At 44.1% G+C, this 24,583-nt stretch overlaps 1 protein-coding gene across 5 annotated transcripts in view; it reads left to right on the top strand.

The window, feature by feature from the left end:
* Positions 1–24,583, top strand: part of LOC106605411 (triple functional domain protein) — a 134,886-nt gene that overhangs the window by 39,441 nt on the left and 70,862 nt on the right. Inside the window, exons 1-6 of one of the 5 annotated variants that reach the window (XM_014201025.2) lie at positions 1,491–1,850; positions 16,530–16,604; positions 17,349–17,463; positions 18,903–19,095; positions 20,113–20,661; positions 21,601–21,723. In XM_014201025.2, the coding sequence (XP_014056500.1) occupies positions 1,712–1,850; positions 16,530–16,604; positions 17,349–17,463; positions 18,903–19,095; positions 20,113–20,661; positions 21,601–21,723 (1,194 nt within the window). In that variant the 5' untranslated portion in view covers positions 1,491–1,711. Of the gene's footprint in view, positions 1–1,490; positions 1,851–16,529; positions 16,605–17,348; positions 17,464–18,589; positions 18,712–18,902; positions 19,096–20,112; positions 20,662–21,600; positions 21,724–24,583 lie in introns of those variants that run through there. The other 4 variants (XM_014201019.2, XM_014201020.2, XM_014201021.2 and 1 more) reach the window with 4 other exon arrangements.

Here is a 24,583-nt window from a genome sequence, read left to right as displayed (position 1 = left end):
AAGATGCATACACTGCCCTGCATAAGATGGACTGCAGATGAATGTAGCTCATTAGCTAACTGGCACTGTGCAATGCTGTACCAACAATCAACTCTGCCAGGTCTTCCTGCTGGAGACCGCTGTAGAAGTTAGCTGTCAATGGCCCTACTTGTAGAATGTGGTGAAGAATTTAGGCTGGGTCCATAGCGCGCGCATGTGTACAGTTGTGACGTCTACCATCTTTCCTCCCATCTGTCTCTGGCCTGACAACTGCTCATTCCCTCAGAGCAGCTGAGCCACCAGGGCCACAACGCAAACTTCTACACACACTAACAAGGCTAACTACACGCTGCGCTAAGTTTAGGATGTGACATTACCGGGGTATACAGGTAATATTGCTTACTGCATAACCATTTTTAAAAACATGCGTTTTCTCCTTTTGTATCTACTACATGGTGCACATTGACTCTTAGAAATAAGCTGTTGAAATAGTCTGTTGTTGTGTATTTGTTAGTGTAATACATCAGGAAAGCACCAACGGCTGACCGTTAAAAAGGCACATTCTCTATTGACCACTGGAGCCAGGGGACCATGTCTCTCACAGAGTCATTGCATTTGCCTGGAAACCGTCCACAAAGAAATCTCCTTTCTCTCCCCTGTGCTTGGTTGTCGAGTGTTATTTAAATCCGATTGGTTTGTTGAGTTGCTTTTGTTACCGCCTCACAATCGAAGCTACATTTCATAGAATGTCCTAATGAATCGGCTTCTCAGAGCTCACTGAGTTCTGCACTTGTTCTATTGTCTGACCTCCATCGTTTGGCCTCAGCTGCTGTGCTGTGCTGCCCAGTTTGCAGCACTGTTACTCTGTGAAGGCCTTATACACTCTCTCTATCGGCTTGTGTTCTTTCTCTCCCTTTCTCTTCACTCTCTCCCTCTCTCTTCCCTCTCCCTCTCTCTCATTTCCTCTCTTTCTCTCTCCCCCTCTCTCTCTCTCCTGGCTCTGTGTTCGGCTCTCTGTTGTGGGGGGGAGGGGGGCAGTGAGAGGAGCTGGGCATGATCTGGTTTGATTCACCTCAGTGGAATAGGGCAGCCAGACTAAATCCCACTGTGGTATAATAGAGGATATAATTAAACAACGGAGGCTGTTTACACCCTGGTCACCTGACTAACTCAGGATGGCAGGAGTGTCTCTGTGGATACTGTAGAGGTGTGTTGGCATGTGGGGGTGGGGGTTGGTGAAATGGATCGGTGGGTTAAAGGTGGGGGGGTTAAGAACGGGAGGGGACAGCTGCTGCTGCCATGTCTTTGCAGCTGTGGGCACCGACCTCACCACCACACCCGTCTTCCCACAACCCATCTTTGTCATGCCACCTCACACCCCACCACTACTGCCAGTATTTGCTGCCTACCCCCTCTTCCTCTTTCTCTCTCTCTCTCCCTCTTTCTGTCCCCTCTATCTCTCTCTCTCACTCTCTCTGACAGACAGCTGACTCCCCCTGACCCCCCCTCTTCCAGAGGACTGTTATGCCTCCCCAGTTATTTATTCCTGATGGCTTAGTGAGATACGTGCCTGACCACAGACCGACCGACCACCCTGGACAGGCCTCAGAGACGAGCCTTGTTGTTCCTAAGTGGAGTTTCCAGGCAGCCAGCTACTAGACTGGGAGCCAACTTAACTTGACTGGTTTTAGTCATCTCCAGTTGGTAGAGAGATCTCAGATCTGATCTGGTCATGGCAGGACTCACAGTTCTCTTTCGCTTCCTCTACATGGGCTTTCTGAGGGACAGGGGGAGACAGCAGGGGAGACCGCAGGGGAGACCGCAGGGGAGACTGGCGCTAACGGACCAAAGTCAAACTTCTAAAGAGAATGGTATGTCAAACCTAATACTCTTCGCTTTCATCTGCATTGCTTGCTCTTTGGGGTTGTAGGCTGGGCTTCTGTATAAGCACTTTGTGTCAACTCTTGATGCAAGAACGGTTTTCTAAATAAATGTGATGGAATTTGATTCACCTATGTTATATGCTGTCTGTGTTAGCGCCACGTTACGTCATTCAGGTGGTCTGTCTTTATGTGGTATTGGCTGTAAGTAAAGACCTTTTACAGATAATTTGCCTTTGTGAGCTAAGGCTAAATAAACCACCAAGTTACTTCTGCTTTCTCCCCTATTAAGAGAAACAAACAGCAATTCCCCCTCGACTTTCCTTTGAAAAGCTTTAAACCTAGCTACACGGTAATGTGCCTGCTGGACAGCCTCTCTCTGATTGACTAGATATACTGGCTATAATAGGGGTATCAATGAGTTCTTGGTTCTGGTCATATCTTTGAAAAGCCAGTCAGGTAAAAAGCTTATGTCTTAATTAAAAGGTCAGTATTGTATTTTGAGGCTTGACTATGCAAATAAGCCAATAGGCGGAGGGGTAGCCTACATTGTCTAATTCTTTATATGGCAATCATAATTACTTTGCATAGTACATCATACAACACAATACAATGCAATGTCAATATACAGTCACCTATTTGGCCCATGGTGTTACAGATCAAGTGAAAAATCATAAATGAATGTCAAGCCCTTCATAATGTAAAAACGTTTTTAAAAGTCTCATGTAATGTAGGCCTGCATTGAACACCACATATAGGTTACTGTAGGCTATATAATAGAAATCAAAAGCTATTTTCATGTGACAATGTTATGGGATTTGCTCCATTGGTTTTGTTGGTAGGCCTACATTATGCTCAAATAGCCACAATAGCCTATTGACTACTGTCTAAAACTGTAAAGGCACAGCCTCAGTGTTCACTACAAATGCGCGCTGGAAGTTACACAAAATTGTCACAACGTTCAACTTCCCGCTCACAATACCAAAACTTTGCTCAGTGTCCCAAAAGAATTGAGGGAATATTGGTTGTAAGTAGTGCTGGGCTATATGGCCAAAATATCATACGATTATATTTTTCACATTTTTTACAGTATTGACTGTATTTTATGTTTTTTATTAATAATAAAAGTTCTAAATATGATTTATGAATAGTTCATGACCCTAGGGTGGAAACATAAATTATAAGTGATTTCAATGGGTCTTTCTCCATTCTGAATGTTTTGTACTGTTCAATCCAACTTCAAACAATTTCTGCATTTCCAGCACTTTTGTTATAATTTCCATACTGTGCCCCACAGAGCTGCATAATATGGGAAAACATCTTGGCCTAGTTAAATGATGAACTGTTGGAATCATGGAAATAGAATGATGAATCTAATTCTATAGTTGGAATATAGTGGGCTGCACCTTGAACACATTCTTTGACATGACAACGCAGGAATAAGCCAGGGAGGAATTATCAACAGGGTAGGAACAAAGTGACGTAACATGCACTGGAGTTGCATATAACATTTAACAAAACAAACATTGAAATATCGTAATAGAAGGAAAAGTAAAACCCAAACCGGTTCCTGTATCAATACCGGTATTTAGTAAAATAAGGTATACCGCCCAGCCCTAGTTGTAAGTGGGATATAAATGCCTGCATTTTGCTGGGTAGTGGACAGGGGTCCAGGAATTAGAGAGGGGATTAAAAACAATCATCAATAAAGCCTATTCCACCGCAAATCCATGTACGACAACTGTTTGGTCCGGCTTAACTTTTTTCCATGGAGTCGAGAGTGAGGCAGAACTGCTTAATTCAAAGCAACGCTCCTCGTCAGTAAATCTTATTTGGGGGGCAACGGGGACAAGAAAGAAAAGCTCCAATTGGTCAAAAGACCTGGCATTGCCTTCGAGGTAAAGCTTGGTTCCCAGGAGGCCGAGAGGCAGGTTGTCCGATTTTCTTCCTGACATACAGGGCCTGCCTACCCAGACCAACAGGCATGGTCGGCTGCCCACCTATGATTTCTCTACGACCTAGGATTTCACTAGCTCCTTTGTTAGACAGAGAAAGGTCAAATCAGGAGTTCACGTGGTACCTGTCATGATGGCGGTGTTGGATAACCACAGCTGGCAGTATGCACAGGCAGGGAGTACCCTCATCCAACTGTCAGGTAACATTACAGTGTCTCAGATACTAGTATTCACCCTGTTGTTGCTCTCTGTGTCTGTCTTGGTGCATGATTAGGGAAGATAGTTGATTCTCCTGTTTTGGTAAATACAATGTAATTTGTGTGAATGGTTTGTGTTTGTCTATTTCTGTACATTACTGTATTGCTAAGGTACATTAGTCTCTAGTTGTGTGGTTTGCTGTTCAGATTCCCTCTGCAGCATTAGGTGCTATCAGCTTTCAGAGAAGAGTGGAAGAGGGTAGAGTGTCCTTGACTTATGAAGCTCTGTGGCTCCAGCCACATAATCTACCAGAGCCCCTATGCTGTAGTTTCCTTATGTATTAGCTATAGGCTAGAGGTCGACCGATTATGATTTTTCAACGCCGATACCGATACCAATTATTTGGGGACCAAAACCCGGTACCGATTAATCGGCCGATTTTTTTTATTTATTTGTAATAATGACAATTACAACAATACTGAATGAACACTTATTTTAACTTAATATAATACATGAATAAAATCAATTTAGCCTCCAATAAATAATGAAACATGTTCAATTTGGTTTAAATAATGCAAAAACAAAGTGTTGGAGAAGAAAGTAAAAGTGCAATATATGCCATGTAAGAAAGCTAACGTTTAAGTGCCTTGCTCAGAACATGAGAACATATGAAAGCTGGTGGTTCGTTTTAACATGAGTCTTCAATATTCCCAGGTAAGAAGTTTTAGGTTGTAATTATTATAGGAGTTATAGGACTATTTCTCTCTATACGATTTGTATTTCATATACCTTTGACTATTGGATGTTCTTATAGGCACTTTAGTATTGCCAGTGTAACAGTATAGCTTCCGTCCCTCTCCTCGCTCCTACCTGGGCTCGAACCAGGAACACATCGACAACAGCCACCCTCGAAGCAGCGTTACCCATGCAGAGCAAGGAGCACAGCTACTCCAAGTCTCAGAGCGAGTGACGTTTGAAACGCTATTAGCGTGCACCCAGCTAACTAGCTAGCCATTTCACATCGGTTACACCAGCCTAATCTTGCGAGTTGATAGGCTTGAAGTCATAAACAGCACAATGCTTGAAGCACAGCGAAGAGCTGCTGGCAAAATGCACGAAAGTGCTGTTTGAATGAATGCTTACGAGCCTGCTGGTGCCTACCACCGCTCAGTCAGACTACTCTATCAAATCATAGACTTAATTATAATATAATAAACACACGGAAATACGAGCCTTAGGTAATTAATATGGTCGAATCCGGAAACTATCATCTCGAAAACAAACCGTTTTTCCTTTCAGTGAAATACGGAACCGTTCCGTATTTTATCTAACGGGTGGCATCCCTAAGTCTAAATATTCCTGTTACATTGCACAACCTTCAATGTTATGTCATAATTACGTAAAATTCTGCCATATTAATTCGCAACGAGCCAGGCGGCCCAAACTGTTGCATATACCCTGACTCTGCGTGCAATGAACGCAAGAGAAGTGACACAATTTCACCTGGTTAATATTGCCTGCTAACCTGGATCTCTTTTAGCTAAATATTCAGGTTTAAAAATATATACTTCTGTGAATTGATTTTAAGAAAGGCATTGATGTTTATGGTTAGGTACAGTCGTGCAACGATTGTGATTTTTTCGCAAATGCGCTTTTGTTAAATCATCCCCCGTTTGGCAAAGTCGGCTGTCTTTGTTAGGAAGAAATAGTCTTCACAGTTCGCAATGAGCCAGGCGGCCCAAACTGCTGCATATACCTTGACTCTGTTGCAAGAGAGGTGACACATTTTCCCTAGTTAAAAGAAATTCATGTTAGCAGACAATATTAACTAAATATGCAGGTTTAGAAATATATACTTGTGTATTGATTTTAAGAAAGGCATTGATGTTTATGGTTGGAGCAACGTGTACCTAAGCGATTATATGCAACGCAGGACAGGCTAGATAAACTAGTAATATCATCAACCATGTGTAGTTAACTAGTGATTATGATTGATTGATTGTTTTTAATAAGATAAGTTTAATGCTAGCTAGCAACTTACCTTACCTTAATTTTCTCCTGTCCCCTCGGAGGGTGGAGCCAGGAGCGCCACACATTCTTCTGCATTTATTATCTCACCACTGGTCACAGGTGCATCCCAACTGGCACCCTATTCCCTACATAGTGCACTACTTTTGACCAGAGCGCTATATAGTGTACTGTATAGGAATTGGAGGTACCATTTGGGATGCACCTGTGACCAGTGGTGAGATAATAAATGCAGAAGAATGTGTGGCGCTCCTGGCTCCACCCTCCTAGGGGACAGGAGAAAATTAAGGCCATTTGTCATGAAGATGGCTGAGAGAGAGCTACGGAATGAGATCAGGGTCTACTGTAAATCTCCACCATCTCAACCTGCCACTTCTTCTTCCAGGTGCTTCTCATTACAGCCCTGGGCTACATCCCAATGGGCTACATCCCTGGTCAAAAGTAGTGCACTATATAGAGAATAGGGTGCAATTTGGGACAGTGCCCTGGTCTCCTGTCTGTCCCATATCACCTTGCCCTGCCTCTGTCTCATCATAACAGTCCTCTGTGAGAGCTTGTTGTCGGGTGGAGGTGGGATACTAGAGAAGATGGGGGAACAGATGTAAGGTATAGTCTAGTGTTGGCCTTGCCCTGTATGGGACGGAGAACGGACACATGCTACATTCTCCTTCCTGTACAGGCCAAGTGTTAACCTGTAGACTATAGCTTAGTGTTCAACATTACACGTTGTCTTTGGATTGCACTTGTGATTTGTGAACCAGGCTCATAGAAGAGATATAGAGGGATGGATCAAAGGGTGAACACCCCGTTGCCCATGGAGAGGCCAATGGTAGAGTTAACAATGCCCCGGTCGATAGAGGGAGAGGGTGCAGTAAAATAAACGAGGTGAGGACAGTATTGGAAGTGTCTGTGTAAGAGAGGGATCAGTCGACAGATGGCCACAACACTACCTTTAAAAGCAGGGAGGGAGAAAAGGGTAATTTCACTAGTTTATAGGCTTTTTGGGGTGATGCACGGAAAATACATTAACATACTGATTACAATGATGTTTTATATGGCAGAGTGGTGTTTTAATAAAAAACTGTAAGAACACAGCTGTGAATTTCTCTACGTAGTACAACACAGTATTGAAGACGCCTAGCCTAGTGTTTTTCATTTAGTAACATTGTCTTAAAGAAGCTGCAACAGCACAATGAAAGAGATTGTGAATCTGTTGAACTGAGAAAGGCTGGGTCTCTTCCAACTGTCTGTGAAGGTCGTACAGCTCTTTAGTTGTTTGGTCTCATCGCTCCCCCTGGCACTAATGGAACATGAGACTGTTGGTATTATAGTGTAGGTTGTCACACTGGAGAGATGGAAAACAACATATCAACAGCACCATGTAATTGGTCTTTAATCGTCTATGACTGGTCCAACAATATTCAGAAAGCACAGCATGACACCTGGATTTAAGAATGTATCCGTTTATATACCTACGATTTCACCTTAAATCCAAACCCTGCCAGTGCCCACCCAGCGTGTCTGGTAAGCTCAATCAAGCGCACCTAAAATATAATATAAATAAAATAAAATAAAATGTTCAACCCAGGTCTGCTAAGTACTAACGGCAGAACCGGATCAGAAAACAGCAGTGACACGTTCTGTAACGTTGAGAGACCTGGTCACTCAGGACTGTGCCCTGTTTCTGTTCTGCCTTCTGCTTATTTAGAGTCTCAAAAACTGGCAAAAGAAAGTGGCACATCGTTTACTCAGAGGAAATACTATACTTAAACCCCCAGAAAAAGGGTGTCGGTGCTGCGCAGAGCAGAGCCAGGCGAAAGCACACAGCATACAGGCAAAGTTTCCCTCTCCATCCAAATGAGATTAGAGTGTCTCAGGCCTCTGTGACTGGAGCTGCAGGGTGAAGAGAAACACCCACACTTCCTTTGGATTTGAAGTGCTCCAGAGTCAAGCTGAGCTGATTGCATGACACAGCTGTGAAGAATGGCTCCCATCACAGCCCTAACCATGGCTTTCCACAAGGGTCTGCACCCCAAATGGCACCCTATTCTCTATACAGTGCACTCGTTTATAGGGCTCTGGTCAAAAATGTGCACTATGTAAGGATAGGGTGCCATTTGGGAAACAGACAAGCTCTACATCCTGGTCCTGCGGCTGTGGCCAGGAACGCTGGGTCTGATTCGCCTCATCAGAAATCATCCCCATACATTTGCACCAGGGCAGGAAATGCATTTAGTATGAATAAGGGAAGTGGTGGATGAACCATTTAATTCCATTTGTTTGTTCACTGTTTGGGGGCTTAGCTACTGTATAACATCGGGGCTGGGGAAGTAGTAGGCCTGCCTTAGCTGCTAAATTATTCTGTCCAGAATGTCCTTATTGATTGGTTTTACCCTCCTCCTCTAGCCCAAAATGAACTTACTTGACCTGTGCTTGGCTTTTTCAAGCTACTTACTTACTTAAACCCTTTTGCTCCTTGTAGCAGCATAGGTCATCCACAAGGTCATCCACAAAACATCCTATTCGGGGCAGAGCACTATGTAGAACATGACTAACTGGGGAGAGTGAGGACTTGTGTACTATCACACTGGTGTGGAAGTCAGTCCTCTGAGAGGCTAAAAGTCTCCGGCCCAAATGGCACCCTATTCCCTATATAATGAACTGCATGAGCCCTGGTCAAAAGTAGTGCACTATAAAGGAGATAGGGTGCCATTTGGGGACAACCATGTGAAGCAGCTGGTCTTGCTGTCTGTCTGTGGTCCTTGTAAGTAAAGTGCTGTTAAACTGACTGAAGAGGGGATTGACATACTTTCCTTACACCATGCCTGGTGCCTGGTGAGAGAGAGAGGTTACTGTGAGGCTACAGGCTTTAGACTAGAGAGAGCTGCTGGCCTAGCTCTATGTTTGTTACACCATGCCTGGTGCCCGGTGAGAGAGAGAGGTTACTGTGAGGCTACAGGCTTTAGACTAGAGAGAGCTGCTGGCCTAGCTCTATGTTTGCTTCAGTAGATCAGACCAGGCACAGCACAGGGCAACTTCCCATTCTGAGGGTCAAAGGTAGTGCATTATGAAGGGAATGAGGTGCCATTTGGGAGGCAGACATGGACAACTTAGTGTAGTACTATACGCAGTGTTGTGGGTCCAAAACCTCTCTAAATTCATATTTTATTTATGCATGTCTTCTCAAAGAGCTGGAGCTGGTGGACTTTATTTCCTGTTCAAGCTACTGTTGTTCCATTTGTCCATACACCCGGTCATACTGTTGTTCCATTTGTCCATACACCCGGTCATACTGTTGTTCCATTTGTCCATACACCCGGTCATACTGTTGTTCCATCTGTCCATACACCCGGTCATACTGTTGTTCCATTTGTCCATACACCTGCCGGTCATACTGTTGTTCCATTTGTCCATACACCCGGTCATACTGTTGTTCCATTTGTCCATACACCCGGTCATACTGTTGTTCCATTTGTCCATACACCCGGTCATACTGTTGTTCCATTTGTCCATACACCCGGTCATACTGTTGTTCCATTTGTCCATACACCCGGTCATACTGTTGTTCCATTTGTCCATACACCGGTCATACTGTTGTTCCATTTGTCCATACACCCGGTCATACTGTTGTTCCATTTGTCCATACACCCGGTCATACTGTTGTTCCATTTGTCCATACACCCGGTCATACTGTTGTTCCATTTGTCCATACACCCGGTCATACTGTTGTTCCATTTGTCCTTACACCCGGTCATACTCTTGTTCCATTTGTCCATACACCCGGTCATACTGTTGGTGTGACAGTTCTACTTTTTCAATTTCTCCAAGAGCTCCCGAAGTGATATATATCCACATAATAAAACAGATATAGAGGAACTTGTGTACAGGATGCCGAGGTATTGGTGGAGTGTGTCTGTATTCTGCACAGTGCTGCTTTCATCAGACTGTGTGGCTATAAGGATTTTAGTTTTATTCATTCAGTAAATCTGTCGGCAGTGGCACTCCTTCTGCTCCCTCATAATTGACATTGTAATTCTATCTACGGGAGGGAGCACCATTTTTTTACATGATAATGTACCCAGAATCCGGTAGCATATTTTTCAGCTTGTGCAATACCTCCACTGCTGCGATGTGTGGGTGGGGGGAATGAACCCTAGCTGAGACAAAGGAAGGAATGTATATCCTTCAAACCATGACTCAAGTCACGATTTACCTGCCTCACATGACGTTTAGTGACTTGAGGACAACACTGTTATTAGCTACATCAGCCAACACCACACCATAGCTCAAGTGAACATTGTGTGTGCATTGTGAAACATCATCTATTGTAAGGCATCACATCGACAGCTTCAAATGCTGCACCGCCTTCCTATCATCACCATCATGGTTCTGTTGAGCCATTCATTTCCTGCCAATGAATGGTTGATGTCAATATGATGCAGCAACTGCCATCTCCTGAAGTAGATCAGACTCCATGAATAAGTAATGTGATTAAGTTGTTCGTTACATTGTTTGAACAGAATATTTCTGATCTGATTGCATCACCGCCTGGTATGGCAACTGCTCGGCATCTGACCGTAAGGCGCGACAGAGGGTAGTGTACATCCAGTACATCAGTACATCACTGGGGCCAAGCTTCCTGCCATCCAGGACCTACAGTGGTAAGAAAAAGTATGTGAACCCTTTGGAATTACCTGTATTTCGGCATCAATTGGTCATACAATTTGATCTGATCTTCATCTAAGTCACAACAATAGACATACACAGTGTGCTTAAACTAATAACACACAAATCATTGTATTTTTCTTGTCTATATTGAATACATAATTTAAACATTCGCAGTGTAGGCTGGAAAAAATATGTGAAGCCTAAGGCTAATGGCTTCTCCAAAGCTAATTAGTCAGGAGTCAGCTAACCTGGAGTCCAATCAATGAAACGAGATTGGAGATGTTTGTTAGAGCTGCCCTGCCCTATAAAAAACACTCACAAAATTTGAGTTTGCTATTCACAAGAAGCATTGCCTGATGTGAACCATGCCTCGAACTAAAGATATCTCAGAAGACCTAATATTAAGAATTGTTGACTTGCATAAACCTGGAAAGGGTTACAAAAGTATCTCTAAAAGCCTTGATGTCCATCAGTCCACGGTAAGACAAATTGTCTATAAATGGAGAAAGTTCAGAACTGTTGCTACTCTCCCTAGGATTGGCCGTCCTGCAAAGATGACTGCAAGAGCACAGCGCAGAATGCTCAATGAGGTTAAGAAGAATCCTAGAGTGTCAGCTAAAGACTTACAGAAAACTCTGCAACATGCTAACATCTTTGTTGATGAGTCTACGATAGGTAAAACACTAAATAAGAATAGTGTTCATGTGAGGACACCACGGAAGAAGCCACTGCTGTCCAAAAAAAACCTTGCTATGGCATGACCTCAAGAGAGCAGTTCACACCAGACATCCCAAGAATATTGCTCAACTAAAACAGTTTTGTAAAGGTGAATGGTCCAAAATTCATCCTGACCGTTGTGCAGGTCTGATCCTCAACTACAGAAAACGTTTGGTTGAGGTTATTGCTGCCAAAGGAGGGTCAACCTGTTATTAAATCCAAGGGTTCACATACTTTTCCCATCCTGCACTGTGAATGTTTACACAGTGTGTTCAATAAAGACATGAAAACATATAATTGTTTGTGTGTTATTAGTTTAAGCAGACTGTGTTTGTCTATTGTTGTGACTTAGATGAAGATCAGATCAAATTTTATGACCAATTTATGCAGAAATCCAGGTAATGCCAAAGGGTTCACATACTTTTTCTTGCCACTGTATATACTAGGCGGTGTCAGAGGAAAGCCCAAAAAATGGTCAGAGACTCCAGTCACCCAAGTCATAGACTGTTTTCTCTGCTACCGCAGGGCAAGCGGTACCGGAGCGCCAAGTCTAGGACCAAAAGGCTCCTTAACAGCTTCTACCCCCAAGCCATAAGACTGCTGAACAATTAATCAAATGGCCACTATTTACATTAACCCCCCCCCATTTGTTTTATACACTGCTGCTATTTGCTGTTTATCATCTATGCATAGTCACTTCACCCCTACCTACATGTACAAATTACCTCTAACCTGTACCCCTGCACACTGACTCGGTACCCCCTGTATGTAGACTCGTTATTGTTATTTTATTGTTACTTTTTATTATTTTTTACTTTAGTTTATTTGGTAAATATTTTCTTAACTCTTTCTTGAACTGCACTGTTGGTTAAGGACTTGTAAGTAAACATTTCACGGTAAAGTCTACACATGTTGTATTCGGGTCACGTGACAAATAAAGCTTGATTTGATAGCACAAGTAGTGTTTCCTTCTCTTCTCTCCGAGGCACTACAGTAGTAGGACTATATTGTAGAAAGCCGTTTCTATGCCATTTGTTTTCAAAGGGCACACGACAGCACACTGAGTGAGTAGAATGGATTACCCTCATTATTAATGCATTATCAAGGATGAGTGATTGACAACCTTCATTTCATGCTTGGCAGACTTGTAAATGAAGGCTGCGTGGTTCTGCCTGGGTTATAAGGATTGTTCACCAATTACTGTATGGAGGGATATTGCAGTGAAGGTGCTGGGATATTGGTGTTTGTATTCATGTAAAACAGGCTGAACATGTAGGCCTTGCAGTGAAAATCCTATATAAGCTCATATGCTTCAATTGCTTGGGCTAATTTGATGATTCTACATGTTCTGGTTCAGAAGTGACTTATTGCACCACACTGCGTGCAGATCACTGTGTGAGGTGTGTGTGTGTGTACCTGGGGATGCCAGTGAGGTAGGCTATGCTTCTGCGGAGGGCATCTGTTCATATTCACGATTACTTCTGGCCACCTGGATAACACAGGAACCAGCATGAGAAACACACAACAACCACTAAAACAAGGTGTGTCTGGCCTGTCTTCTAGGTGGAGCATTGTCTGAGACAAACATAGTGGAATTCTGCCTCTCCCTGCTGACCCTGATCTGTACTTCTAGCAGTGTGTGTGTGTGTGTGTGTGTGTGTGTGTGTGTGTGTGTGTGTGTGTGTGTGTGTGTGTGGTGCTGACCCTTCTCGGTGCCTCTAGCAGTGCAGTGGAGATCAGTGTTGGATGTGGGCCATTATCAGGCTGTTACATAAAAACACCAGAGAGAGAGAGAGATAAAGAGAGAGATGGGGGGAGAGAGAGAGAGAGACGGGGAGAGGGGGGGGGGAACAGAGGAGTTGTGTTTCCAGTGGGGCCCATGCCCTGTGTTACTGTACCACACACACAGGTCTACACTCACATGCTGCTGCAGGAATGTTTAGACTGGGCTGACATGCGTGTGTCAGATCATGGAAGGGAGTTGGACGATAAGGAGGGGGGAGGGAGGGAGACAGCTTTAACAGCTCTGGTGGTATTGTTGTCATGCTCACACCTCTCCTCCTTAGTTTGATCAGAGCAATATGCTGCTCATATTCTGAACTTGACACACACACACACACACACACACACACACACACACACACACACACACACACACACACACACACACACACACACACACACACACACACAGCCCTGAGGTTCACCCACCTATGGTGTCTGCTCTTTGGATGAGGGTACACACAGACACACTAATACAATACAACGATTATAGAAGCATTTTACCTCCCCTGTCCCTCTCGAATGGTCTCTGTCCCAGCTGGTTGCCTGAAGCAATAGATGTTTCACAGTTACAACAGTTACAACAGTCAGTAGATCAGGTGTAATTGGTTGTATACTCTTAAAAAAAAGGTTTACAAAAGGGTTCTTCATAGCCCTTTTTGGTTCTGGATAGCACCTTTTTTTCTAAGAGTGTAGCCTAAGCCTAGAGTGGAGGTGACAGAGAGGACTGGATCCAGTGTTATATTGACAAAATATACAACAGACAGATGAGGAAAATGGTAACACTGGTTAGGGGAAAATACATAACTTCATTAAAACATAACGAATTTGGCCAATAGCAATAGATTAAATCGACTCATTAGCCCACAAAGGCAAACATGCCTCAAACACAGGGCAAAACGCCCAGAAACGAACGCATCTGAGTATAAACTGCAGTACTCTGTACTACATGTTACCTCAAGAACAGATCTTACAGAATGATGAGAGCGGCATCCTAAAAGGACCTTCCCTTGGCCTCACCTGGCATTATCCATTCCCGTTTAAACAGGTTTTCTCTCCATCGAGGCACAGTAGTAGGCCAGAATTGTACAAAGCCGTTTCTATGCAGTTGTTTTCAAAGGGTACATGACAGCACACTGAGTGATTATTCATGCATTATCAAGACAGAGTGATTATTCATGTATTATCAAGACAGAGTGATTGTTAATACATTATCAAGACAGAGTGATTATTCATGCATTATCAAGACAGAGTGATTATTCATACATTATCAAGACAGAGTGATTATTCATGCATTATCAAGACAGAGTGATTATTAATACATTATCAAGACAGAGTGATTGTTAATACATTATCAAGACAGAGTGATTGTTAATACATTATCAAGACAGAGTGATTGTTAATACATTATCAAGACAGAGTGATTGTTAATACATTATCAAGACAGAGTGTTAATACATTATCAAGACAGAGTGATTGTTAATACATTATCAAGACAGAGTGATTGTTAATACATTATCAAGACAGAGTGTTAATACATTATCAAGACAGAGTGATTGTTAATACATTATCAAGACAGAGTGATTGTTAATACATTATCAAGACAGAGTGATTGTTAATACATTATCAAGACAGAGTGATTGTTAATACATTATCAAGACAGAGTGATTCATACTCTTTTCTGTCCGTCTCTGGCAACTGTTTTAACCTCATCTCAGAATGAACTAGTACTTTTAATCGGCATTCACACTCATTGACTCGGCCATCTTTTTTTGATAGGATGCTATTAATCATATCATGCAATGCCTTGTGAAAGTTGGATTTTATGTTACAGTAAAATGAATTATCAATTTTGGATAATTGCAACAACAACAAATCCATTGAGCTGTGACAAAGTGGGTTGGGGACAGGGGACTGCAGTTTGAGACTACGAGGAGTGGTTTGATATGGTAATATGACCATGAATGCATCCAAAATGGCACCCTATCCCCTATTTATTGCAGTATTTTTGACCAGACCCCATGTAGAATAGGGTGCCATTTGGGACACAAACCATCTCTCCCCATGGGGTGGAACAGTGAGTGGGAAATACAGTATATTACGTTGCAGCTTTGCAGGAGATAAAACCTAGCTACTGCCTATTAGCATGTCCATAAAATATTCAGAGTAAGAGCATAGGCCTCGGAGCTTCCTTTCCCTCCACTATACACACACACACACACACACACACACACACACACACACACACACACACACAGCATTAACTCTGAAAGTTGGATAATGAAAACCAGCTTGATGACTCTCCTCCGTGTCACATTCTATTGGAGTCCAGCATGAACGAGGCAACCCTCCCCAGACTACCACCTGTGTATCGCTGTGTGTTTTCAAATTCAACTCCTCCCCAACCGTGATTTCCCTCTCTGCTTTATTTGAAATAGACCTCTCTCTCGCTCCCTACCTCTCTCTCTCTCATTTTCCCTCTCCTCTCGCTCGCTCTCTCTCTCCCCCACTACTACTACACTGAATGACTACAGGATTTACTCTGTCTTATTTGGGGCGGTAGGTAGCCTAGTGGTTAGAGTGTTGGGCCAGTAACCAAAAGGTTGCTAGATTGAATCCCCGAGCTGACAAAGTAAAAAAATCTGTCGTTCTGCCCCTGAACAAGGCAGTTAACCCACTGTTCCCTAGGCTGTCATTGTAAATAAGAATTTGTTCTTAACTGACTAAAGGTTAAATTAAAAATAAGAAAATGTACAGGCTGTGCTATGATGCTATGACACAGTGTAAAGGTGTGTGTGTGGTTGTACATACACGTGTGGGTTGCTGTCTATATTGAGTGTAAGCCATCTGGTGAGTATATGAGTTAAGTCCAGAGCTATAGCTATGATGCTATCTATCTAGTCACTGCTTTGACTGCTTGGTTGTACATTAAGGATTTAACCACTCTGTTCATGATAATGCTCATAACTTCTATGGTCTATTTTTGTTGTTCTTAGTGGTTGTCACCATCCTGAATTCATATTAGGCCTTCTCAAGAGTTCAACCTGTCATAGGGTTGTAATGACAAAGAGATGGCGGGTTTCATCTCATGTCAGGGTTCTGCTGCTGGAACTGGGTCAACATCAGAGACTGATTTTTAACAGACTGGTACTCTGTGGCTCTGAACTTTTTCAGTCCTAACCCAAAGCTGGTTGTGTATTAGTAGTGATGAGAACATGACTGATTGACTGACGTCATGTTATCAAGTCAACTTCAATCCAAAACTAAACCTTGATGGTCTGATTTGCTGTTCTGACTGACTGCATTTCCCTGTTTATTTCAGGGTTTCATCGAAATGAGGAGATGAAGGCCATAGACGTTCTGCCCATCCTTAAAGAAAAGGTTGCCTTCATATCAGGTGAGAAACACAATGTCTCTGATCCATGGTGTTTACCATTCTATATGGTCTGTAGAATGTCATGGGAATACACACGCACGCACGCACGCACGCACGCACGCACGCACGCACACACACACACACACACACACACACACACACACACACACACACACACACACACACACACACACACACACACACACACACACACACACACACACACACACACACACACACACACACACACACACACACACACACACACACACACACAAACGACCTCACATGATTCACTGCAGCTCTACATTTACAGCAGAGCACTGGGAATAGGCAGCACATTATGGTGGGAACAACAGCCTACAACACAACACAGGGAAACATCAGGCAGGCAAGGCTTCCTCTACAGGGAGATGTAGCTTCAGCTAAGCTGTGAGTGGAGGTCTCTGTGTGAACCGTGCCATGACCCTGACCTGCTGTGACTTACTGCTGACATGAGTTAGTCATGTCAAGACTCATGACTTAGTCTTGCCACTAACTAAAAGCTATAAAGTATGCTGTAAACAGCTATAAATATAATGCGGGATTTTACCTCAAAGTACTCCTATTATTGTAAAATAGTAATGCATTCTTCAGTTGCCGGTATTACGATAAGAGTCCATTATACTGTAAAAGGTGAGGACAACTAGCAGGATTTGTAAATCCCTGTTTAGTGGTTGTCCGTTGTTGTGTGTTTCTCATGGTCCTGGTTCATGTGTTCCCCAGGTGGCCGAGATAGACGCGGGGGTCCCGTCCTTACCTTCCCAGCCAGGAGTAACCATGACAGAATACGAACAGAGGACCTCCGCAGACTCATAGCTTACCTCGCTGGTATCCCCAGGTACTGTTTCTTATACATAAATGATAACTGAACACACTGTTGAACCCAGCCCGGCCTCCTTTCCCTGCACTACACATACACACGCACGCACCCACACACACACACACACACGCACGCACCCACACACACACACGCACGCACCCACACACACAAACACAGTGTTAACTCTGAAAGTTGGATAATGAAAAAAAGCTTGTTGACTCTCCTCCGTGTCACATTCTATTGGAGTCCAGCGTGAACGAGGCAACCCTCCCCAGACTACCACCTGTGTATCGCTGTGTGTTTTCAAATTCAACTCCTCCCCAACCGTGATTTCCCTCTCTGCTTTATTTGAAATAGACTCTTCCTTTTAAGCAGCCACCTCCCTGTGCAGCGTTAGAGAGAATATTATACTCCAACCCTCAGCCTGGTGCAGTACCGTTACCACTTTACCACTGACTGTTGACATAGTTTACTCAGTATACAGTGTGTGTGTGTCTGTGTGTGTCTGTATGCATTTGCGTGTCTGTCTGTATGCGTGTGTGTGTGTGCGCATGTGCGTGTTTATAGTGTAGTGCAGTGCAGTCCAGGGCTGTATGTAGGTTAGACTCCCCCTGGGCCTCTCTCTGTAGGGGCTGATGAGGCCAGCCAGGCAGGCAGGCAGAGCAGAGCAGAGTGGGTCACTTACTAATAACTAACTGCAGATAGATATTCTCAGGCCAGATCTCCTTTTCGCTCTCTCTCTCTGTGCTGTTTAGCTGCAGGCAAGCTTCTCCTCTTCTCTGTCTGTTTTCAGTGTTATTGGATACTAGCCTAGAGGCTGACTAGTGGTTAGGAAAACAGTGTAGGGGATCTGGTGCGGGTGGCATCCGGAGGGAAGGGGCGTCGGTCTGGACTAGGACGTGGGAGGCGTGGGCGGTTGGCTAGCGGAGTTGCTAGTGGAACGTTACCTCGGCGAGACTGTCTGTGCTGTCCACTCAGCGGGAGGGCAGTTTTACACTCTCTCTTTTATACACACAAACAAACTCTCGCTCTCACTTTATCTCTCTCTCACTTTGTATTTGGCTCTCTCTCCAGTTCACTCGTTCTCTCCCACTGTTTTCTTATTGTTTCTCTCGGGGAGACGGGCTGGGCTGGTCTTTTCCGAGAGTGAAGTCATAGTGATTTAGTTCAGAGCACAGGGCCTCCTTCTGCGCTGTGAGACACTCACGTTAAGCCTTAAACACTGGGGATATCCTTTTATGGTACTTTTGCAACGGGACACTTTTGGTAAGCGGAGTCATTGAGCATCTCAACGTTTCCTTTCTTCTGAGGCACCTGGTGAAAGAGATTTTCACCACCCATTTCATTTTCAATTGAATATTAACAATAGTTTTTTTGTCACGGAAGTAAACAAAATATTTGAGTGGTGATTTGGGAATTTCATGGCTGCTTGTGGTTGTTGTCTTGGTTTGTCTCAGTGAGGAGGTGAGCAGACATGGCTTCACGGTCATCGTTGACATGCGAGGCTCTAAGTGGGACAGCATCAAGCCTCTTCTGAAGATCCTGCAGGAGTCCTTCCCTTCCTGCATCCACGTCGCCCTCATCATCAAACCAGACAACTTCTGGCAGAAACAGAGGACCAATTTCGGGAGCTCCAAGTTTGAATTTGAGGTAGGTCCACCGTGGATTGTCTCTTGTGATGACATTCATACAGAATCATTTGAGCGAGCGAGCGAGCTACCTAGCGCGAGATTGCCTTATGGGTTCTGAGAATGCTACTATAGTATTATGACTCAACCACTTTGAATCGATTCTCAGATGTGGATCTTTTCCCAAAAGTGACTGAGGAGATTTGATATCTTAATCATCTTTAGGCTATACTGAGAATATGTTTGTAGTCTCTGGAGTTGTAATGCATGAGGAAATTAGTTTGCAATGTGAATGTTTTTATTTGTTTTTCTTCAAATTAATTGTTTGCCTTCAAATTGAATTTAAAGTTGTGTACAAGTGTTCCAGGATGTCGTTATGAGCCCTAGGAAGTGGTTTGTGGAATTGGAAAGTGATATTAAAGCTGTGACAGAGAGATTCCCGTGTGGGTAGGAAGCTGGTGCTGTTAAATTTAGTTCTGACCTATTTAGAGTGGAACAAGGATATTTGGGCCTCAGAGAGAGCAGAGTCTCAGTAAAGAGGGCAGTCTGATTAGGGACATCCAGATTGGTGTTAGTCAGAGCCCACTGCTAAAGAATACACAACATACACATGAATGGGCTTTAAAGAGCTGTGGATACTGCATGTGTTGATGTTATCTCATAGGGATTTTATGTGTTATGACTGGTAACATGGCTGCAGCTAAAATTCCTGGAAGGTTTTTGCCCACCTTTTCAAGTGAACATTGGACGTAATAGATCTGTTGTTGACCACTCCTCATAATCCATGTTTAATTATGTTGGTTATAGAATTTTGATAACAGAATCTATTCAACTGGTTTAGTAATATGATAGTCATTAATAATGATATCTGCATCTCAGGCGTCTCATGCATCAGGGTGTAATTTCATTGGGCCTCTCCCATAGAATAAGAATGACGTCTATGTGTCTTAGGATGACATTCTACTTCTCGGATCTCCTTCCATACCTTCCTCACAGACTGCTGTTTATATTAGTGTCTGAACCCTCCCTCTTCCTCCAGACGGTCATGGTGTCTCTCGAGGGCCTGACCAAGGTGGTGGACCCCTCCCAGCTGACGTCAGACTTCGAGGGCAGCCTGGAGTACGACCACGACGAGTGGATCGAGGTGCGCGTGGCCTTCGAGGACTTCGCCGGTGATGCCGCCCGGGCTTTGGCGAGGCAGGAGGAGCTGCAGGAGACCCTGGCGCAGCGTGACCTTCCTCGCGACCTGGAGGGTGCACGGCGCCTCATGGAGGAACACGCCTCGCTCAAGAAGAGGGCCACCAAGGCCTCGGTGGAGGAGTTGGACACACAGGGACGCAGGCTGCTCCAGAGGCTTCAGCAGGGCAGTGTCACCCCTGGAGGCTACACTAACCACGGCGGCGGGGGAACGGATGCTAACGATGGGCTCACAGGCCACCCAGATGCCCACAACCTGGTGCCAAAAGTGAGTGCCCTGCTGGACAAGTTGCATGGCACACGCCAACACCTGCAGCAGCTGTGGCACATGCGCAAGCTGAAACTGGACCAGTGCTTCCAGCTGCGGCTGTTTGAGCAGGATGCAGAGAAGGTATGTTATGAACTAACTACACACTACTTTCACTTTTGTGTTAATAGAACAAGGCTTGTTTCTATTCAAAGGATTCACATTTTGGTCCATATCTCTCATCCTAGCATAACTAGAAAGAAAGCATCCCAAGCTCACCAGTGAAGTCTGGATTTGCACTGAGAATATTACTTCATAGCAAACAGAATGGGATAAGTAGCTGCAGGAGTAATGGTGCTTGTTGTAGTATACTGTAATGGCCCATAGCCTGTCAGTGTGCATAGACCCAGCTACAGTTATATGGATGTCATGCAGCCATCAGCCAGATGGTGATGTGATGCCTCCCTGCTGTGGAAACAAACATGTTTGTCAGTTAGTCAGAGCAAAGCTTTAATTACATCTCCCCACCACCACCTCCTCTTCTTCCTCCTCTTCCTACACCACCACCTCATCCTCTTCCCCTTCCTCCCCAGGCATGTTATTATTGTCCCCGGTTATTAAAGCATGTCTCAGAGGTCAAGTTGAAATGGTTGCTGTCACGCTGAGGTTTCTTGTCATGCTAGCTAGAGGTCACTCCAGGATGATACGAACCTCGACCAGCTGTCTGGCGTTCCCAGTGGCGACATCACGAGTCTAGGCAGTATGACAACATGACACTAGGGTCAGGCTGACACACAGTTCAATACAGTGGAGTGGAGTCATTCCATCTGCCTTCCTGAGTGTCCAAACATCCATGTCCTCAGCCTTTAGCCCAGCGCCACCCCCTCTCTCTCTATGTCTGTCTGTCTGTCTGTCTGTCTGTCTCTCTCTCTCTCTCTCTCTCTCTCTCTCTCTCTCTCTCTCTCACCCCCCCAGAGCTGTAAGATACAATACCTGCTAATAGAGATCTTCTTCTGTGTGCTTGTGCCTGCCTGCGTGCGTGTTTGTGTGCCCATGGCTGTGTGTGTATCGCTCCGTCCACAGATGTTTGACTGGATCATGCACAACAAGGGCCTGTTCCTGACCAGCTACACAGAGATAGGAGGGAACCACCAGCATGCCGGGGAGCTGCAGACCCAGCACAACCACTTTGCCATGAACTGTATGGTAAGAATACACTCTTCTACATTACTGATTGACTCAGTGGTTTAACCCAATGACCATAAACTACTGTACCCCTCAGCTTTGTGTTCAAATACATTGAAGCTTATTGATAGTCATCTATAGCATATTTATAGTCATCTATACCTTATTTATAGTCATCTATAGCTTAATTATAGTCACTTTAAAAGGGCCACATAATGATGGGTTAAACTAAACAGTCCTCCCAGTAGCTACCACATGCAGTGTGAGGTTGAGACAAGCCGTCCATCTCCTGCATGTGTGTGTTTGTTTGTGTGTGTCTGTCTGTATGTGTGTGCTGACTGCCTGCAGGGTTAAAAGGCCCTAGCTGTGTTCTGTAGGGGAAGATGATGAATCACTTGGTCTCCCTGCCCTCTCGCCCTCCACTCGTCCTTGCCCTCTCCTGTGCCTTGCCCTGGCTGTCAGTAGTCAGTACAGGGCCCTAGCTCCGGCCCCCATCTACTCTCTGCTGCTCATGGGACCAACAAGGGAAAAATGAGGGCATGAATTGAAGCCCTAGATTTTTGTTGTACTGTATTTTTGTGATTCTCTAGATCAGGGATCATCAGCTAGATTCAGCCGCAGGCCGATTTTTCTCTTGAGCGGATGGTCATGGGGCCAGAACATACAGTAGTTACAAATACTTTCTACACTACAAATTGACCGCAAGAAGCCCAAACAGATATCATTTTTGACTAAAACATAATAATTTCAAACCTTGCTTACATTTGTATATGATCACATCTCTCTATTATGCATGGAAATACTTGGGAACAGATTTCCTCAATTAAAATCACTTGGAACTAATTTCGTGGTGTTTTTGCAGTTTTTTATGTCTTAAAATTAATTCAGCCTGCAGGCTGCCAGTTGGGGAACCTAGCTCTAGATTGTATGGTGGTCTAATACTGTAAAGTATATTTACACTAAGTTGCAGTGCTCTTTCTGTATGACATTGTTTCCTTAGACGTATTCATCTATACCAGGGGTTCCCAAACCTCCCCCCGTCCCCGTCCCCCTGTCCCCCCGTCCTGCATTGGGGAACATCTACCACCTGTGCGCGCACCATGTCTATTTCTATGATGGAGTGAATTTTTAGCTTTAAAGCTTATTTCCTGCAATTCTACTTGCAGTTTTTGTACCGACGTACGCTGAGAGTTGGGAAGCAAGTTCAGGGAGTGAGTGTTTTAATAAATAAACGGAACAAGAAACTCGAACAGCACACAGACATGAAACAGAAACAATGACGCCTGGGGAAGGAACCAAAGGAAGTGACATATAATAGGGCAGGTAATCAAGGAGGGGATGGAGTCCAGGTGCGTGTCATAATGCGTGTAACGATGGTGACAGGTGTGCGCCATAACGAGCAGCCTGGTGACCTAGAGGCTGGAGAGGGAGCACATTTTATAGCAATTCTATACATTTTGCCATGTCTAATGTGTATTCATGTGATATTTGAGTAACCAAAACATTACAACAATATCTATGGGCTAAAAAAACTAAATATAAAAACGTAGACATGGGCTAGTTGATCTGGACATTTCTGACAAGTTATAAATAACTCTCTAAGGTCTGCAATGACTGACTTGTCAAGAAGAACTGATGATGCACTACCCAATTTCCAAATGGCACCTTAAATCTGGACTGAGTTCCTTAAAAAAATATTTGTATTTGTATATTTGACTCCTCGTCCAACAGTTTGGGAACCACTTCTCCATACAATTAACTGTTATCCTCTTATCATTTAGTATGATCTTGCTTGTAAGAGGTTTATCGAGTTATTTTGTGCTGAGCCAGCCTAGCTTGTTTTGAGAAGCTGACAGACAGGCCCCATTGAGGCAGGGGGATCACCCAGACCTAGACCCAGCCCTGGTCACAGTCACACAGGCATTATTGTGCATGACTTAGCCATCAGTGTGCAGTGTCAACAACAGGCAGGGGGACTCTGGAACAGAGGGACTGACGCCTCCTTTTCCCCAGGATGCCATGCTTCCTGTTGACTAGAAAGACTGTGTGACTACCAGGCTCATATTTGGGAGGTAGAGCTAGTTGCTGAATATGATACTGTGAGGGTAAAATGTGTGTGTGTGCGTGTGTTTGAAAGGGCAGATTAATCACAATGAAAGCATCATGGACAGCAGCAGTATTAATCACAATGTGTTAATGTGTTCACTGTTGTGATAAATATGCTTTTTGCCACCTTGAGTAAATATCCCAAAATCCCCGATTCCCCAACTAGACTAGAGTTCAGCCATTTAGGCTGGGGCTGATGATGATCATCTATGATTATGTCATTTGTAATATGCAAATGGAAGTATGGAGATGTGATGGTGGTCTGCCCCCTATGGGGGTGTTGTGACATTACACTCTATGGTTTCCCTTTGGGGAGGAACGTGCCCTTGACTATTGACAGAAATTCAAAACTAGTTCAATAGAAAAGCAGATGGCAATCCGAGAGCGACAGAATGGAAGCCTGTTTGAAATACATAATGGAAATGGTAATGCTGGAATGGACATGTGATGTCATTGTGGCCTAGTCTCCTAGCGTCTCCTCTCTGTGTGAATATTAAAACAAGGTAAATATGAAATAAAAAATAGCCTTTCAGTCGTGTTCCTCATTTTGGAGAATGCCAGCGAGTAACCCTAGGATCTTCCTGTTCAAGACATTCTCTTCCCTCACCCTCTCAGAGTCTCTGGGCCTAGGTCTGTGTCCCAAATGGCACCCTATTCCCTACATAGTGCACTACATATGACTAGAGCCATGTGGGCTCAGGACAAAAGTAGTACACTATATAGGGAATAGAGTGCCATTTGGGATGCAGACTTGGGTTATTGGCGTATGCCAAGC

This window comes from Salmo salar, chromosome ssa05 (assembly GCF_905237065.1).
Source record: "Salmo salar chromosome ssa05, Ssal_v3.1, whole genome shotgun sequence".
Lineage (NCBI taxonomy): Eukaryota > Metazoa > Chordata > Actinopteri > Salmoniformes > Salmonidae > Salmo > Salmo salar.
Note: the sequence above shows the minus strand (reverse complement) of the source record. Positions and strands in the feature narration are given on the sequence as shown.